The sequence below is a fragment of the Micromys minutus genome (assembly GCF_963924665.1).
Source record: "Micromys minutus genome assembly, chromosome: 21".
Taxonomy (NCBI): Eukaryota; Metazoa; Chordata; class Mammalia; order Rodentia; family Muridae; genus Micromys; species Micromys minutus.
In genome coordinates this window covers 43,581,324-43,599,772 of record NC_137956.1, presented here as the reverse complement: position 1 = coordinate 43,599,772, position 18,449 = coordinate 43,581,324, and the positions used below count along the sequence as shown (strand labels likewise).

Sequence of the window (18,449 nt, the reverse complement as noted above, 5' to 3'; positions counted from 1 at the left end):
TTCAGCAGCCTCGCCGAATCTCAAAGCTTGGGTGTGTGTGGAACGCTGCTATGACAGAGCTAAGTAAATTTTCTCACAGTTGTGTCTTCTACGTGTTATTGAGCATCTGTGTCTAAGCACAGCATGGTCTCTTGGCTTTCAGTGTTCATTCTTGTTAACAGGCAGCCAGGAGCTAGCTGTGCCGCCATCCACGTATCTGACCGCCTGTGTTTGATGCCATCCCCTTAATGTCTGACGCACTTAAGGGAAAGGTTATTTCGGCTCCCAGCTTCAGAAGGGCTAGTCTGTGCTGTCTGCTCCTGTGCATGTTGAGAATGTGTAGCAGAGAGCAAGACAGGAAAGAGCCAGGGACCCACTCCCCGCACCCTGCTTTGCCCAGGTCCCTCTCCTCAAAATCCTGCAGGTCTCAGGGGCCCAGTGCTCCACACATGAGCCTGCAGGAACAGGGCAGGTTCAGACTGTCATACCCCACCACACCTAGGCAGGGAAGCCGAACTTCAAAGTGTGATTTCTACTAACTGCTTGTCTGTCAGAATTCCAGCCGCTTGTCATCCGAGGGCTCTGCAGTGGGTCCTGTGCTGCAGGGACTCTTGTCTGTGTTCACTTATGTTCACGGGCAGCAGGGAGCTTTCTAGTTTGCACCGTTACAGATAACGCTGTTGTGAATGTTCGTTCCTCGTGGTGTGTGTGTTTACAGATGCTTGCTTGCACAAGACAAGGTCTCCCTGTGTAGCTCGGCCTCTCACATGCTGGGATTACAGATGTACACTAGTCTCAGCTTGAACTCCTTTGTTTCGTGGTGCTGGGGTTCAAACCCAGGACCTTACACGTTAGGCAAACATTCCACCATCACACACACACACACACGCACACGCACATGTGCAGGCATGCACGCATGTAGCCAGAGGACAACCTCGAGTAGTCATCTTTTTGAGCCATAACCCTTGTTTTCTGAGACATGCTCTCTCTGGCCTGGACCTCACCAAGCACACTGGACTGTCTGACCAATGAGTCCTTGAAATCTTGCCTTTTTTTGCTTCCCTGGTACTGTGTGTGCCACTGTGGTTTGTCTGTTTAAACATGGGGAGCGGGGATCAAACTTGGGGTCCCCTGCTCGTACAACAAGCATTTTATTTCTCAGAAACTGCTTTGACACAGACACACACTTCTCTCTCTCCCTCTCTTCAACACTTACTTGTGTGTGTGTGGGTGTGGGTGTGGGTGGGCGGTGCACACATGCCACGGATTGTGCTGGAGGTCAGCAGACGGCCGTGGGAGTTGGTTCTCTCCTACCCTGTGACATCTGAGCACCAACATCAATCAGGCTTGGCCAAGCGTTGCCGCCTCACGGGCCAGCTCAGTGTCTCCCCAGCCCCAGCTCTAACTTTGAAGGAGCCTCCCGTCTGTTTTACAAACAGAATGCACCGTTTTAAACTGCGGTGTGGTGTGTGACGCTCCAGTTCTTCACATTCCTACCCAGCCCTGGTGTGGCTGCTGTGTCCTCTTCACGTTGACCCTAATGGTGCTTGGTGGCACCCATGGCTTCTTCAGCTCTCGGATGCTGCCCAGTGCGTCCCACTGCCTTGGATCCATGGATGTTTGAGGAAATGTCTGTCTGGGTCATGTGTTCATCTTTCTATTGGTTGGTTTTTTATTGATTTTTGAGAATTCTTAATACGTTTTGGATACTAATGCTTTGCAAGGGCGCTCTCCCCGGCTCCTATCTGCCTGTCTGAAAGGACGTTTCTTTGCAGATGATTTAATTTAATTTGTAAATTGTTGTATTTGTGTGGAGGCCTGCATGCCTTTATGCGCATCAAGTGTGAGTGGTGTCTGCAGAGGCCAGAAGGCACTGGATTCCTCTAGAACTAGAGTTATAGATGGTTGAGAGCCACCATGTGGGAACCGAATAGGAAGTGTTACAACTCCCCAGCCATCTCTCCAGCCCCTCGAGGGAAGTTTTTTATGAGAGGCATTTCACTGAGTTCTTCCTTAGGGAACATAAGCAATTACTGTGTTCCTGGGGTCACACACATCCTGTCCTGTGCCTGCCTTGTGAAAGTCTTCAAAGTTCTCTGTGTGTACAAGGCTCTGGAGACGATTTGCAGTAACACGTGTACACACACATACACACACACGGGAAGTAATCTGTGGTATAGCTCAGTTATAAACCACATATATGTGGTTCTATTCCCAGTACTGCGGGGAGGGGCGTCAGTGTATAAAAATGAATCACCAGGGACCCTGTACCCCTGAGCACACCCCCTGCCCTCCGCTCCTCACTTTATCTTGAAGTGTCTCTAATGAGCCTCGGACAACTGATCTTCCTTCTGCCTTAGCTGGTCTGTGGTCAGCCTGTCCAGTACCTCCTGTGGTCAGCCTGTCCAGTACCTTCTTAGCTCAGTCATTGGGTTTTCATATCTACAACTTAACATGTCTTCTTCTCAAATGAGCAAAATCCTCTTTTGCCTCCGTAAAATACCCCCATTCTGTGCCGTAGCTGCAGCATCCTGTGTGACTCAACAGCATCTTCAGCGCCCTTCCCCCCATCCTTGCTGTGTCCGGTTTGATCCGGTTTGAGTAGACTTTGATTGGACAGTCGTGTCCGTTACAGATTCCTCTGTTTTGTTCCATGTGGTGTGGGTAGACATCATGAGCTCCACATTCTTAGGTATGGAACACCTTTTGTTCCTATAAATGCTGTCTCTATTGGTTTGACTGTTTTTGTTTGTTTGTTTGAGGGGATCATATCCTTTGTTAGGCTTGGGGCTGGTAGGGGTTGCCTGAGGGAGGGTGCTCTCGTAGCATGTGGTAAGCCCAGGATCCCCAGCAGCCTGAGAAACAGGACATGGTTTTACATTTCTGCAGGTAGAAGTAGCCAGCGTACCCCCACTGATCTTGGGGGTCTCCTGGTGTCGTGCGTGTAGCTAACTCTTTGCCCAGCTGCAGGCAGTTGCTCACATGCTCATGTCAGGGTCATGCATGGTAGCTGCGGGCACATTCCACTTGGCCTGTTGAGCACCACGGACTTCTTGGGTTTCAGCGCCGTGTTCCTAGCCCTGCCCCAGGGATCCACTTTGGTTTCCCATCGCCACACATCAGGGCAGAACAAGTAGGTGGCATGTGTCTGTGGTCAGGTTTTGGAGGGGGAGCAGCCAGGACCCATGAGACCTGCTGACGTATCTCAGAAGATGCAGGTTGCCTGAGTGTGTTCTGGCAGGGAGGGGTAGTGTGCAGCTTCTGGGCCTGCAGTCACCCAAAGTAAGGCGCTGGTCTACGTAACTTGGAGTCCTTGACGGTAAATGATGGGTCTTGATACTAACAAGACTGACAGTGGTCAGAGTGCCCCAGAGCACAGCACAGGGAAGATCTTACCCTTGCTTCAAATGGACTTTTCCAGTGGAGAAATATCAGGCCTCTCATCTCAGATGATCCCCAACGTGGGGCTGGAGGAGGGCCAACTGACAGGTCCCTTAAGCTTTTGTGCCAGGCTAGCAGCTGATATAACCTGGGGGTGCCCCAGGTTACTGAACCCTTTATCTGCAAGGAGTCTGTGGCCTTTGCTGATCTGAGTTGGAGGATTTGGGAAGCACTTGTTGGAAGCGGATGGTTGTGCTGCCCTCTAGTGGCCACCTCACGGCCTGCAGCCACTAGAGCACTGGTCTCTCACCCTGAGTGCATCCTTCTTTGCTTTACAAAGGCTGTTTTGCTACTTTGGGGAAAATCATTTGTTTTTTCTTCTCATTTTAGGACCTTTGCACAGAACTGCCAGAACATTGAACATTTAAACCTCAATGGCTGCACAAAAATCACCGACAGGTAGGAATCAGGGTGGGTCTAGGCAGAGCGGCCACAAGATGAAGAAAACCATGGTGGAAAATATCTTTCGCATACCTGCCTCTTCGCAGCACGTGTTACAGCCTTAGCAGATTCTGTTCCAAGCTGAAACACCTGGATCTCACGTCCTGCGTGTCTATTACTAACAGCTCCTTAAAGGGCATCAGGTGAGAGCGCTTGGCATTTGGGGGGGTCAAAAAAGAAAGTGTGGGCTGAGGAGGTGGCTCAGTCTGCAAGGCAATGAAGACGGGTTCCAGTACCCAGAATCCGTGTAAACAGCCAGGAACGGTGACACCTTCCTGTGATCCCGGGCTGGAAGGAGATCTGGGGCTCACTAGCCAGCCAGCCTAGCCGAACTGGGGAGCTCCAGCCATGTCCAATGAGAGACCCTGTGTGATAAGGGGGGACAAAATGCAGGAAAAGGGACATGAGTCCTGAAAGAGCCGGGAAGAGGGCTCAGCAGTTAGGAGCACTTACTGCTCTTGCAGAGAACCCAACACCCATGTTGGATGCTACCAGTTGCCTCTAGATCTAGGGTAGGAAGCCCTGTTCTGGACACTGTGAGCCACTGCATTCAGAGATGTGTAACCACACACACACTCAATTTAAAAGTATAAAAATTTAAAGCTAATTATTTTCTATTTTCAAAAAGATTTATTGAGCTGGAGAGATGGCTCAGCAGTTAAGAGCACTGACTCCTCTTCCAGAGGTCCTGAGTTCAAATTCCAGCAACCACATGGTGGCTCTCAACCATCTGTAATGAGATCAGATGCCCTCTCTGGTGTCTCTGAAGACAGCTAGTGTACTTATATATAATAAATACATCTTTTTTTTTTTTTTAACATGCACTGGTGTTTCACCTGCATCGTATGTCTGTGTGAGAGTGTCTGAGTGAGATCCTCTGGAAGAAGAGTTACAGACAGATGTTAGCTGCCCTGTGGTTGCTGGGAATTGAACTCAGGACCCCCAGAAGAGCAGCCAGTGCTCTTAGCCACTGAGCCATCTCTCCAGCCCCGTTTTCTATTTTCAATGCTATCATTTCCTTTTGTGGTAGATAAGTACATAAAATTGTAATTAATAATAAAGTGTGAAATCCTAAGCAACACTTGTAGCTTTAGGATGGTTCTTCTAGCTGCACAGACGTTCACTGAGATGCACAGAATCTGCTGCTAGGTCAGATTCTCTGTGTTTGATTTGCTACCTTAATCTAACTGTGCCATATTTTGTTTAGTGAGTTCATTGCAATCAAGTGATTTAAAAAATTAATAACAAAAGGTGGCAAGCATTTGAGGAAGATACCTCCAAGTCACCCTCTGCCATACAGAACATGCACCCACACAAATGTACACTTATACAGAGAACCCCTAAACCCAACCCTGGTATGGTCAGTGCCTTGGACTGAGGCACTCCTGGTGATTCCACTGGGTGAGGAGGAGGTGGTTCAGCCAGGCCTTGGGCTAGTCTCCTCTCTAGGTTGTTTGTGGTGTACTGAGTTCAGCACTGTCTATAGGAGGTTGTTTGTGCTGTACTGAGTTCAGCACCTTCTGCAGGAGGCTGCACAGGGTGCTGTTGTTCTTTGTTCTCTCAGCGAGGGCTGCCGGAACCTGGAGTATCTGAACCTCTCCTGGTGTGACCAGATCACGAAGGAAGGCATTGAGGTGCTGGTGCGGGGGTGCCAGGGCCTGAAAGCCCTGCTCCTGAGGGGTTGTACACAGGTACAGAGGTCACACATCTGGTCAGCCTGCTTTGTTTTTTCTGTGGTGGTCATCTTGGTGCCTGACCCGTTCTCTCACCTGGGTTCCATCCCTCTTTCATTTCCCCATCCTCTCAGTTAGAGGACGAAGCTCTGAAACACATTCAGAACCACTGCCCTGAGCTCGTGAACCTCAACCTGCAGTCTTGCTCAGTAAGTACGGACCCAGGCCCTGGTGCACGGGCCCCACTGTCAGGCTGCACATGCCCAGAGTAGCTGGCATCTGGCCACATCACATTGCCCTGACTCCTCATCCTCTATCCTCATTGGAGCTGTGATTCTTTGTAAGGTGAGAGAACAGTAAAAGTGTGTTCAGCACAAGGCTCCTCCCTGGCATTATATAAAGTTGGTTGATTTCTATACATACATACATATATATATATATATATACACATAAAATCAATCACACATATATATGAGAGACGGATGGACAAGGTTTCGCTGCATAGCTCAGGCTAGCCTGAAATGCAGTTATGGTGCCTCTGAGGGCATACTGAAAGCTGAGATTACAGGTGTGGGCCAATATGCCTGACTGGCTCTTAAAAAAAAAAAAAAAAAAAACAGCAATACTGCTACTTAGATCTTAATGTGGTTTCTTTTTAACACATTGGAGCTGATGGCCCCTCTGATTCCTCAATGAGAATAGCCCCGGGCTGGGAAGACAGCCCGATCAGTTAAGTGCTGGCTTTGCAAGCACAAGGACTTGAGCTTGATCTATAGAGCTCATGTCAAAAACTAAGGGCCGGGGAGGCAGACACAGGATCTCCCCAGAGCACTGGCCGGCCAGCCTACTTGACAAGAGTTCTGAGCCAGCAGCAGAAGTGTCTAAAACAGGTGTCCAGCACCTAAAGAATTAATCACGCATGTTACACACACTCATTCACACACAGACACACATGTGCACACAAGCAGCAGTGCGGTGAACAGAGGGCATGTGCAAGAGAAAGCCAGCAGTCTTCCCTGGGCACCAGCCTTCCCTGTTGCTGTGTGGATGTGCAGGTTCACACAGCTAGATGTTGGGAAACCTAAGAGAAAGCCATTACATTCAGTTTTATGAATCCCGGTCTTCAGCATGTGGTGGTGGGAGGGAGAGCAGTGTCTTCAGAGCTGGCTTCATGGACGGACTGTGAGTGACATGGGGTAGCACCGGCCAATGGTTATAGTTAACGCTGTGTCCACATGCATCAGTATGTTTGAAATGAAGGTGCTGGGTCTTCGCAGCCTGGTTAAATAGATCCGAGGAATTTACTGGTACCTAGTTCTCCCCTTTAAGTGATTTGGTGGGATGTTATAAATATGAATGTAAACAGAAAGCACAGCTGTCTACACATCCAGCCGCACCCTAATGTGTCATTTAACTAGGGAGTCTCAGGAGTAACGTGATGTTTTCCACGAGTTTATGAACTGCTCTGAGGACTCCCCGGGTGGAAGCTTGGCCTTTCGGTGCCCACTGCTGCTATAGGATGGTTTATGGCTGTACGGAATCTCCCCTTTACTCTCCTTTGTTTAGCGGTGCTGGGATTGAGTTCAGAGAGAGCCGCATGCATGCCCGGCACCGACCAACCAGGTGATCGCCCAGACTTGTTCCTTTGATTTTGGACAGGTTTGTTCGTTTGTTTGTTTGAGACAGGGCCTCACTCCATAGCCCCTGCTGGTCTGAAACTTGCTACCTAGACCAGGGAGACCCCAGACACTACTGCCTCTGCTTCCCACACGGTGGGATCGAAGGTGTACACTTGGCCAGTTTTGTTCTGAGGTAGGGTTTCACTTACGTAGTCCAGGGTGTGCTAGGATTCGAAATCCCCCTGCCTCAGCCTTCAAAGTGCCAGGACTACAGGGGAGCGCTGCCACATGCAGGCCACTTGTGTTTTGGCTAAGTGTCAGGGTGAAGCACTTATAGGCAGCAGAGAACCAGGCAGACCACACTAGGCCCATGGCTCCTGGCTCCGGTCAGCGCTGGCCCCTGACCCCTGTGCTCTTCTCCCAGCGCATCACTGATGACGGCGTGGTACAGATGTGCAGGGGCTGCCACCGGCTACAGGCTCTGTGCCTCTCCGGTTGTAGCAACCTTACTGATGCATCTCTCACAGCCTTGGGCCTGAACTGCCCCAGACTACAGTGAGTATGACCCCTTTTTGCTCTTCGGCTCTGAGACAACTAGGCTGTCATGGGGAGAGGTTTGCCAGCACTTGGGGTGGTAGAGCCAGGAGGTGTTGGGTAGGCTGTGGCATGACAGCACCTATGCCCACGGGGGATGGATGGGGTGCAGCATTGGTTACTCTCATGTAGTTTCTTATGCTTGTTCATGCTGTTACACTTCGGCTTTGGCCATCGGAATGGTCTGGTGGCGCTTAGACTAGCTGAATATCTCTGCTAACCCTGTCACTAGGCGGGCAAACTTGGGAGAGGTCTCAGCTGCTGCCTGTCATCCTCCCGACTCTAGGAAGGTCGGTTGTCAAGGTAGAGCACTGCTGTCCTCTGCTCTGACACTAGCTCTGCACACATGGGAGTGTGGTTCAGAGCATAGCCAACCACCATAGGCTATGCCTCCCTGTTTTAACTAAACACATCTTCGAGTGTGGACGCCCACTTTCAGCAGAAACTGAGGCTCAAAGGAAAGTCAGTTTGTCCTGCTCCTCCTGACGGATCAGGAGGGAAGCAAAAATCTGCACCTGTAGATTCTATTTCAGAACCATCTTAAACAAACCATACAAAGAGACAGTAGAGAACATTTTTTTCATTGAAACTATTTCAATTCTAATGAGGATTAACTCATATTTTTCATTGCCCACACTTGCACAAGTTCAATCCTCAGCACCACAAGATAAACACAGTGGATCTCGAGATGATTTTGTTTAGCAAAAGTCCATTTTAAACGTGTTCTAAGAGCGGTGGGTGGGCTCTGGTTCACTGTGATGAGACATTAGGACTGATACTCATTCCTTTGAGCCTGGTGCCACTCAACCTGTCCCGAGAGGCCCTGCTTGCAAGACCCAGAAGGACACGACCAGGAAGTGGCTCAATATGCCACAGGGCAGGCTTGAGAATGTGCACCATGCAGTGTCGTTGCTGACTTGGCGCCATGTGTTTTCTCCCCTCGTGCCCACTTGGAAGAGTTTTAGAAGCTGCCCGATGCTCCCACCTGACGGATGCAGGCTTTACACTACTAGCTCGGGTAAGGTATCAAGTTTGAGACAAAACTATACCATAATTCAAAGTGATTCAGAGTAGTTTGGGGGGGGGGGGTGCAAAGACACCAATACTTAGCTTCAGGAGAGATGACCACGATGACCTTTGCACTTTTTTCAGATGGCCAGGACTCTAAAGAGATCCTGGCAGGTGTGCCCAACTTTTCAACATAACATTGTCATTTACAAAGTTCATGCTTAAGAACTGTGCAATTGAGTTACCAAGAAATGTTGGGCCACATTCAGAGCTCTCCTTGAGCAAACACTGTCCACAAGCTGGATGCCTTCAGAGCGTTCAGGTCTCACTGTCCCTACTTGTCAGGAAGACCCACCTTGAGCAAAGCCTCTCTCCAGTGACCTTTCTGTATGAACCCAGGCTGGCCTCTGCTCGGCTTCCCTGTCTAGAGCCGTGCTCTACCCTGTCTCCCATACTGCTTGTGGTACGTCTGTGTCCTTCTGTCCCCACATCCTACAGAGGAGTCTGATCTATGGCATAAGAAAGTGCGACAGCTCTCTCGTTGAGGATGGTGCTGGGAGGAGGTGGCAGGGGGTAGCCATGCCCATGAGCTTGACTCAGCCACTCTGGGATGGCTGCAGGAATAGGAACCACTCTTTGGGGGGACAGATGAGCTATGGGGCCACTCATTCTTCACGTGCCCACATAGTAGAGTGTCTTGTGGGTTCTTTCAGAATTGCCATGACCTGCAGAAGATGGACCTTGAAGAATGTGTCTTGGTGAGTAGATTCCTGGAGCCCTCAGGGGCCTGGCATTGTGGCAAGGATAGGTTAGCACTACTGCCCAGCACGGTAGTGGGATCAGGTCTGTTAGGCCATTTGTAATGGGGTCCCTGTTCTGTGGCTTCACCTGCGAGAGAGTGCCATCCACTTCCAAGCACAGGCAGGCTTGCCTTTTATTTTACACGAAGCTTGTGAGGGAGTGAGCTTGCATGCTGGGTGACCACAGGAGGGTGCTCTGGGGAACCTGTCCTGTCCTGTCCCCAGCCTCCTTCAGGGACCAGAAGCAAGGCCAAGCAGCACTGCCTCCCTAGGAGTTGACAATGTGAGCCCGAGTGTGCTTGAATGGGGCTTTGACTTTGTTTCCTCTGAGTTCCACACTCAGGAGAATCCAGGCTTGGGTATTAAGTCCTGTGCAGACGCCACACTGACTGTGTTTCTCTCCAGATCACGGACAGCACCCTCATCCAGTTTTCCATCCACTGCCCCAAGCTGCAAGCCCTGGTGAGTCCGAGTTACTGGTGAGACTTAAGAATGTCTTAGGAATGAGAGGACACCCCCTCCCCCAGCAGATGCCATGGGGTCCACTCTGTGTAAAGCCACTACCCCTCTGGCTCTCAGACCTTGCAGGGCTAGCCTGGGCTGTGGGGTGTCTGAATATTACTTCTATTGTAAGGAGGGAGAGAGGCTGACAGGAACTCACAGCCACATCGATTCACTTAACCTCATGTTCACCTTGTTGGGGAGACAAAAGCTTGATGTAAAATACCATTACCTAGGAGCAAAGATCGGGGCTGTCCTCCTGATTGGATGTGAGCAGCAAACCTCTCAGCCCCAGGGGAAAGGGGTCTGGGTGCTCTGCATGGTGTAGGGGTCCTGTAAGAACAGGACCCATAGCCTTTCTTGGGAATTACTTCCCATGATCAAGAGTTCTCCCCAAGGGCTTTCTGAGCACCAGAAGGCCACACTCAATGCACTCCTGCTTTTAGAAATGGGAGTCAGAGTAAAACCACAGTGAGGCAGATGCTGTGAGTACACAGCTGTGATCTCAGCTCCTGGGAAGCTGACACAGAAGACTTCAGGTGCGAGCCCAGCCTGGTTGGCATGGAGACCATGTCTCAAAGAACAAGATCAAAAAGGTGTACCTCAGAAACCAAGGAGTCCAAAGTGAAAACCACCAAGGATGATGTGAGACTACAGCTCAGGGGTGAAGAGAAAAGAAACAGAAGAGAAACACTACAGGCTGCAGATCCATTCACTGCGGTGTCCCGAGGGCTTCCCTGGCCGGGACTGTGGGCACCAGCTACCTCATCCTGGCTCTGGGACTCGAATCTTTGTGTAAGGATAGGTGACAGCATGTGGTCCCTGGCTCCATGCTAAACACCCACCAGCCCCTACCAACCTTGCAAATCCAGACGCAGGCTTTATGTGAAGTACACTTGTGGTACAGTGGGCCCCAGGTTTACACGGACAGCCAGCTTGGTGACTGATACACAGACTACACACTGGCCCCTGGCCAGTGACTCCTGGCAGATCCCCAGCAGGACAGAGAAAAGGCAGAGGAAGTGCCTGCCTTAGCTAACCGGCTTCATGGCTATCAGGTGGAACACACAATTTTGATCCCAGCACTCCGGGCAGACGTACTTAGATCTCTGAGTTTGAGGCCAGCCTGGCCTACACAGATTTCCAGAACTACACAGAGACCCTGTCTTAAAACAACAAAAAGGCCCCCAAACTCTTATACTTATCATACCACTGACTTTCAACTAAGTGCCTAGGTACAAACCTTGATTTAAATATTAAGAAGGCCAAGAGAAGACGGTGCAGCCAGCCAGGGACCTTAAGGCTGTTTTTGCTTTGTACATCCCAGGCTAGGCTCTAAAGGAGCTGATTACAAGGGATGCTGAGACAGGAACAAATCCCAAAGGACCAAGGGGGGGTGGGGTGGCCTATCAAGAAGCCTTTCTGACAAACAGAACTAACTCCAAACAGAACTGTGCTTCACCCCGCCATTACACGGTGAGTGGGTAGCTAGGAGTCTTTTCACCTTTGCCCAGAGGACAATCTACAGCATCACTGGAGACCACACTGGGAGCCTGAGTCAGGGCTGTGTGAAGGAGTCTGAACACCTACCTCTGCCTCACAGTGACAAGGCACCTGTCCCATAGGCATCAGGTCACTCAGTACGGAGACCTGGCCACTGTATGTAGACTACAGGGCCTTACCCCACAGCAACATAGTTCCACAGGCCTGGTGCAAGACGTAACAAAGATGTTGGAACATTCTGGATACAACTGAGCAGTTTGGACTCATGAAAAGATGTTCGGTGGCAGTGCAGATGCCAAGTCCAGATTAACATGACATTTAAAAGTGGATTTCAGAAAAATGTTCCTGGTAGAAATTATGAAGACACTGTAAAAGCAACGGAAAGTGAGTGCCCACAAATACATACAGTATATAGAACTGTTGAGAAAATTGAAACCAAAAATGAGTGGAGGACCCAACAAGGTAGCAAGTGAGCACAACCTTTAGAAAACAAGGGGGGGGGGGGTGTGACTTAGCAGGAACAAGGATGTGACAGTCATAGTGTCACGGTTAGAACCAAAACAAGCTGAAAAGTCCCACACTGGTCAATGTCCAGACCTCGGGCAGGTGCTCATCATTGGCCATCTTCCAGCCACCAAAGCCACTGTGGAGGATGTTAAACAAAACACAAGACAAAGGCAACCTGAAAGGCTTTGAGACAGTATTTCTCCAGAGCCGTGAAGGGAAAGGCACTGAAATGATGTCAGTAGGTAAACTCAGAATGCTGCATATGCAGAGAATGGCGTTGAGACCGAAGGGAATCCTGGCACATGCTTCAACACGGATGAGCTTGAGGACACGATACTAAGTGAAGTAAGCAAAATAAAGCACAGATTAAAAGGACATAGCATGGCAGATGTCAGGGGACCAAGTGCAAACACCAGTGCAGTATCAGCAACACAGGCTGCTGCTTTGGAAACGGCCCCAGGCCAGGCTACTCACATCAGCAGCCATGGCCTGTCACCAGGCCTATCCAGGCTGAGTGTCCCCTATCCAAAATGGGGCAAGGTGTTGGGCTTCCAGATTGTCTCATATACACTTAGATAATGAAGTACTTGAGGCTAGGTCCAAAGTCTAAACACAAAAGCATCTTATGCCCAACATGCATCCTTACAACCGCCACTGCACTGCATCTTCACTGGGGCCTGTTCCTAATTGTAGTGATAACGAATTTCAAATTTTCACATTATATATGCTAAATGTATAGGAGGCACAACGTGCATTTGACTACGTGAGACAAATAACTCATTGATGTGAAAACAACCCCAAACCCTCTTAAGGAAATGCTATAAAATCTTTGCTAACACTTAAAAAATAAGCAGGATTCTATACTGATGAGCTTCCTGGGAGGTGTAATGTCATTCCCGGGGACCTTGGGATGGAAAGAAAATCCCATGAGCAGCCTCAGTGGGGATGTTTGCTGCAAGTCTGACAGCCCTTGTTTGATCCTGTGACCCAAATGGTGGTAGGGGAGAGCAAGTCTCTCCTCTTTCCCTCCCGTGTCCTGCTACACTCTGAGCCTGACATTCTTGACCCCAGCCTGGGCCTCAGAACACATTCTGCCCTTTCCTACTTGAACCTCAGCACCGTAGACATCAGCGCACGGATTCTGTATGGTCAGCCTGGCAGTCATTCTCAGGCACTGGTCCCTTTTCTATTTCCACAGTGGGAAGTTACTGAAAGTAGACTTGGCTGTGCAAATTCACCCTAGTACTTCTGTATTCTTATTACCACTTCCAAGAGGCTAGTGATACATGACTAAGGTCAGGTCCCATTGCATAGTTACAACTGGGTCATGGATGTTTGCACTTTTTAATGTGTGAACTGTGTCTGTGCTGGGGTACATGCATGTGACTGTGGGTGCTCATGGAAGGCAATGGCATTGGGTCCTTCTGTAGCCGGAGTTATCAGTTGTCAGCAGTATGTGCTTTTAAATGCTAGCCATTTCTCCAACCCTGTGCATTTCAAACAAGGACAGTAAATCAACTGGCTTTACTGGTGACACCTCTACTCAAATTGAGTCATAAAACTGCTTGAGAGAGTAAACTCTGAACTATCCCCCTGAAACACATTTCCTGTTTCTGGCTGGAAAGTTAGGTGCCATGGTCTGAGGCAGCAACCTCAGGACCTTGCCAACTCCTCCAATCTGTGCTTAGAGAAAACCAGACTCTTTCCTACAGTACTGACAGTGAGGAATGGAGAACGGCAGGCTGTCAGATGAGGTTTTTGTAGTCTCCAGCCCTTACAGCTATCCATTTATTCATGGTGACTCTTCCCACACAGGGCACTAAATCACCAGCATGGGCTGTTCAGAGGACATACCACACCACAGCAAGCAGTTACTCAGGACACTTGAGCCAGCTCCCCAGCTCTTACTAGCTAGAACTTGGAAGGAGGGTCCTGTTAAAGAATGTTTCTCCCCTCCCCAGAGCTTGTCCCACTGTGAGCTCATCACAGACGAAGGGATCCTACACCTGAGCAGCAGCACCTGCGGCCATGAGAGACTCCGGGTGCTGGAGCTGGACAACTGCCTTCTTGTGACGGACGCCTCACTGGAGCACCTGGAGAACTGCCGGGGCTTGGAGAGACTGGAGCTGTATGACTGCCAGCAGGTCACCCGTGCGGGGATCAAGCGCATGAGGGTAGGTGTGAGCCCCTCCCAGGCTGTCCTTGGCAACTGGGGGATACCCAGAAATCAACATCCAGGCTGTCAGATGAGTCTACGGACCAGGCTGGTGGGCTCAGCAGGTAATTGCTCGCTACCAAGCCTATCTTCGAGTTCAAGGCCAAGAACACGGTACAAAGTAGAATACAACCAACTTGGTATTTTCTGACCTCCACAAACATGCTGTGGCATGCACTTGCCCCAGTACACACAATGTACTAAGAGCAATATCCACTTGTCTGTCTAGTCTGGTGTGTTTATACAAACTGCCTGATTACACAAATGCTATCTTAGGCTTCAAGCATGTACTCTTAGATCACTGCCCCTCGAGAGAAGTGTTTGCATTAGTCTTTAGGTGTTGGATTTGGAGGTGGGTAGAGAGGATTTAACAGGAGCAGTTATAGCTTACAGCATTCCACCTGCCTCATACTAAGGTAGCCAGTTGTAAGTGGACTAGGTTTTCAAAAGTTGTACAAGAGTCCTAATGTCAGGGCAGACAACGCCCCGTTTTCCTTCCAGGCTCAGCTTCCTCACGTCAAAGTCCATGCCTACTTTGCTCCAGTCACCCCTCCACCAGCAGTGGCAGGAAATGGACATCGGCTGTGCAGATGCTGTGTCATCCTCTGACAGCAGCTGCTTAGGCCACGGGCCCATCCTCTTGACTGCTCCACCATCAGTTACCCAATCTCAACTCTCCATGGTGAAAGTATTACAGGTAAAAGACTTCAGCACAGATCACAGTAACTGCTGATGCCATCCACTTTAATGTTGCTTGGATACAAGCAGATCCAGGCCTGTCTGTTGGTTACTACACGGGAAAAGTGGTGTGCAACTTGGAGCCCATCAGAGGTGGGTACCTAGGCATCAACCCCCACCTGGCTTTCTCAGCACTCTACATACACCTTCAGTGTTAACACAACCTGAGCAGAGCAAAAGAGCCTGTTGGTTTTCTACCTGATCCTTATACCAAGGCCTAATGTAATTCATAGCAATCCCTCTCGATCTGCGGGACTTGTCCACTTTGAAGACTATAAATAGCACCTTTGTCAATATGACTGTACTGCAAACTAAAATGGCTGGTAGTTGCATATGTACAAACGTATGTGAAAGGCATGTTAACATACTTCTAAGACACCAAAGAAACAAGACCTCTAAGCTGGGTGGGGCAGGATATTTACCTGTTTGTGTCAACTCATCATACCGAACTCTAGGGACCAAAACCAGCCTTTGCATTGTTCCATGGGAAATGATAAGCTCTGCCCTATGCTACAGCATATAGTGCATTTCTGCCAAAGGAAAAAAAGCCAATTAAGTCCACACTTCTCAAAAAAAGTTTGCGGGAACCTTGAAGAATTTAGGGTTAAGTTATCTATACTATAATCAAGTAAAAATAATGAACAGATGCATGTAGAATGGATGTGTGGTTTTTTTCTAATTTACTCTAAATTTTTAGAGATCATAACTATTTTAAAGCTTTACACATGAAAAGTCAAGTGAATGAAGTTATTGGCAGCTTTCAAACGCACAAAGCCTCACCATGCTCACTGGAGTCAGCCGGGAGCTTCACCGTCATGACAATGAGGAGGCAAATCAGAGCAAACCCTGTCCTTGGGACTGGAACAGGATGCTGTCTGTTACTATGGTGCTGCTGCTCTGTGCCACTAGCATTTCCCACCTTCAATATTAGTAATGGTAGCTGAACCTTCCCAGCAGCCACTCCCCAGCCAGCACTGCATCTCAGGGGACTGTGCTGAAGCCCCCGAACAGCTGCATTCTAGGACGGAAAACAGACACATCCTGGAAACGCATCAGGCAAATCCTTGTAAGCATGTGACTCGAAGGGTTAGACTGTCTACCACTGTGTGCAGAGGGGTGTGGCTGGAGGAGGCTGCTAAATCAGCGTGTCTTACGCTTGGCCCAACGATTCATAAAACTCAAATACTAGAGACAACTTACACATTCTTTTCTGAGCTACAATGCAGCCCGCAGCAGATGGTGTACTTGATGTTCAGTGACCACGACTTCAAGCCTAGGAGAGCCTGACTTGTCTCCTCTACGTATGCAGCAGGCACTTCCTGTAACCACTTGTCTCGAGCAGCGTCACCTTTGTGGAAGTTGGGGTGAATTTCTTGCACACTGTGGCAGCCCTTGATTCCATGTGATGTCAGATGATGATGCTGGACAACTTAGATTTTGAATGAGTGACACGTTTACAAACAATCAGAAAACATTTATTACACTGAACTGTACACATCCTATAACCAAACTGCTGGTGCCGTGGGTCATGTACAGTTTCACTGAGACAGACTAGCACTTCGTGCTACTCAGCACAATTTCAAGTCTGAGGAGCTGTAAGTACTTTCACCCCACTAGAACCTGATAAGGAATTCAAAATAGCACACAGCATTAAATGACATTTATTGTTCCATAAATCATGAGATCCAAAAAAAAGAAGGCTAAATAGACAAGCAAAATTCTAAAACAATTAGGAGAGATAAATTCACTCTTTCCCGAGTTAAGTGAATAGTACAGAAAGCATGTGGTCACACAAAGCAAAGGGAAGGACGGATGGGAACACCCCCTAAGGGCCTGCAGAACTATACAGCACTGCCAAACCCAAGAGGAAGGTACTGAAACAGTTTGTTTTGTGGCAAGTAATTAACCCCCAGTCTGAATAAAACAAGCTGTTAAAGCCTTACCCTCTGAAGTAGTCTGTCTTCTAGAAGAGATTCCACCCAGAACTTAATTACTCCTACCACCTGAACAAGGGTCAGACAAGCGCGCTCACAGCTAGCAAATGCAGAGACGCTACATAATTAAACGGAAGTTTTTAAAAACTTGGAGGGGAGAGGTGATGGCGGTGTCGAAAAGGGAAGAGCCAACAATTCCCTTTCTGAGCAGTGTGCAAGCACGCGTGACTCACAGGCACAACTGTTACGGACAAAGCAAGAAGAATGCAGGGTATAGAGCCCTCACCAATCACACTAGCCATCCATGATTGTACTGATACTTAGTATTTGAGGGGAGAAAAGGGAAGGCTTATGGTACATTTTAGTGTCTTGTTATGACATCTAGTGTTTCCATGGATAATTTTGTCTCAATCAAAAAAAAAAAAAAAAAAAAATCCCTTTAACATCATTGGAAACTACCAACAATAATACTGTTTCCCCCATTCCATCACCTAGTTCTAATGTCTGGGGAAGGGCGTTAGACATATTAAGAACAGAACGGGCACAAGACAAGTGAGTGCACACCTAGGGTCCCAGCTACTTGGGAGGCTCAAGTGGGGGAACGGGGAGACAAGAAAAGGAAACCACATGAGTTTAAAAGGCAAGGAGGTTTCAAAAGGTGAGTTCCAGAAACTAAAAATGCTAAAACTTGAAGTGAAAGCCAAACGCCCAAGTCTCTGTACCTATTAGGGCTTACACTGACCTCGCAAAAGGTAAGGCTGACAGTGCCGTCTGCTCATCTTCTCGGCCCTTCTCCGGTCTGGCATGATCCCCTCAGATGTACACCTTCAGACATGATCAATTCTGAGAAGGTGCTCAGCCTCTTACCTGATCAATACTGCCTTGTCAGCGCAGTGCAGGGCAGCTCCCCCAGAGGCACACCCTATCTCCTCCCCAGGTCAGCGTAAGGGTCAGGCAACAAAAGCCAAACTGGCACAGAAAGGTAAATGCCCACGGTTGAGTTTTACATTCAATTCAAACCGCATACAGTGTGAAAAGCAGCAGCAACTGCTTCTGGGGGTTTCTGTCCGCTGGCCCCTGCCAGGGAAGTGAGTACTTGTGCCCACCATGGCTAGGAGCTGGCTGCACATCACCTGACGTGCTCGCTCTCACGAGGATGCTGGGCTGTGGCAGTGACAATGAGGAGACTTGTCTCTCCTACAGCTCATTAGGAAGGTCATCTTGTGTTTTCAATATGAAACATTTCACAGTAAAAATCCAATCCCAAGACTTCTTGGATTCAGTCTTCACACACTTTTAAGCATGACTTTATTTGGTACTGAATAGAGTTCAGTCTGTATAAGGTATCACTTCAAAATTATGTGGATACCATCATTATTTTCAGCTGCAAGAAAAAAAAAAGGGGGGGGGGGTTTAAAACTTTGAACTAAACTTAGAAGAAAACAGTAGTAAAACTGACTGCACTGTTGTAGCTCCTCTTCCCTCAGACACTCCCT

At 48.8% G+C, this 18,449-nt stretch overlaps 2 protein-coding genes across 3 annotated transcripts in view; one reads left to right on the top strand and one right to left on the bottom strand.

Annotated features, from left to right (window-relative positions):
- The window catches only part of FBXL2 (F-box and leucine rich repeat protein 2), a gene marked incomplete at both ends in the record, with an annotated part of 62,641 nt that extends 47,751 nt beyond the window's left edge, over positions 1-14,890 (top strand). The window contains 10 exon segments of the mRNA XM_080934692.1: positions 3,751-3,819; positions 3,909-4,004; positions 5,426-5,552; positions 5,669-5,743; positions 7,578-7,708; positions 8,705-8,765; positions 9,469-9,513; positions 9,961-10,017; positions 14,028-14,240; positions 14,783-14,890. Of these exon segments, the coding sequence (XP_080790818.1) occupies positions 3,751-3,819; positions 3,909-4,004; positions 5,426-5,552; positions 5,669-5,743; positions 7,578-7,708; positions 8,705-8,765; positions 9,469-9,513; positions 9,961-10,017; positions 14,028-14,240; positions 14,783-14,890 (982 nt within the window).
- Positions 14,891-16,478: 1,588 nt separating this feature from the next.
- Positions 16,479-18,449, bottom strand: part of UBP1 (upstream binding protein 1) — a gene marked incomplete at its 5' end in the record, with an annotated part of 41,619 nt that continues 39,648 nt past the window's right edge. For both annotated transcript variants that reach the window (XM_080934039.1, XM_080934040.1), the window contains one exon: positions 16,479-18,337. In XM_080934039.1, coding sequence (XP_080790165.1) covers positions 18,300-18,337 — 38 coding nt within the window. In that variant the 3' untranslated portion in view covers positions 16,479-18,299. The remainder of the gene's footprint in view (positions 18,338-18,449) is intronic.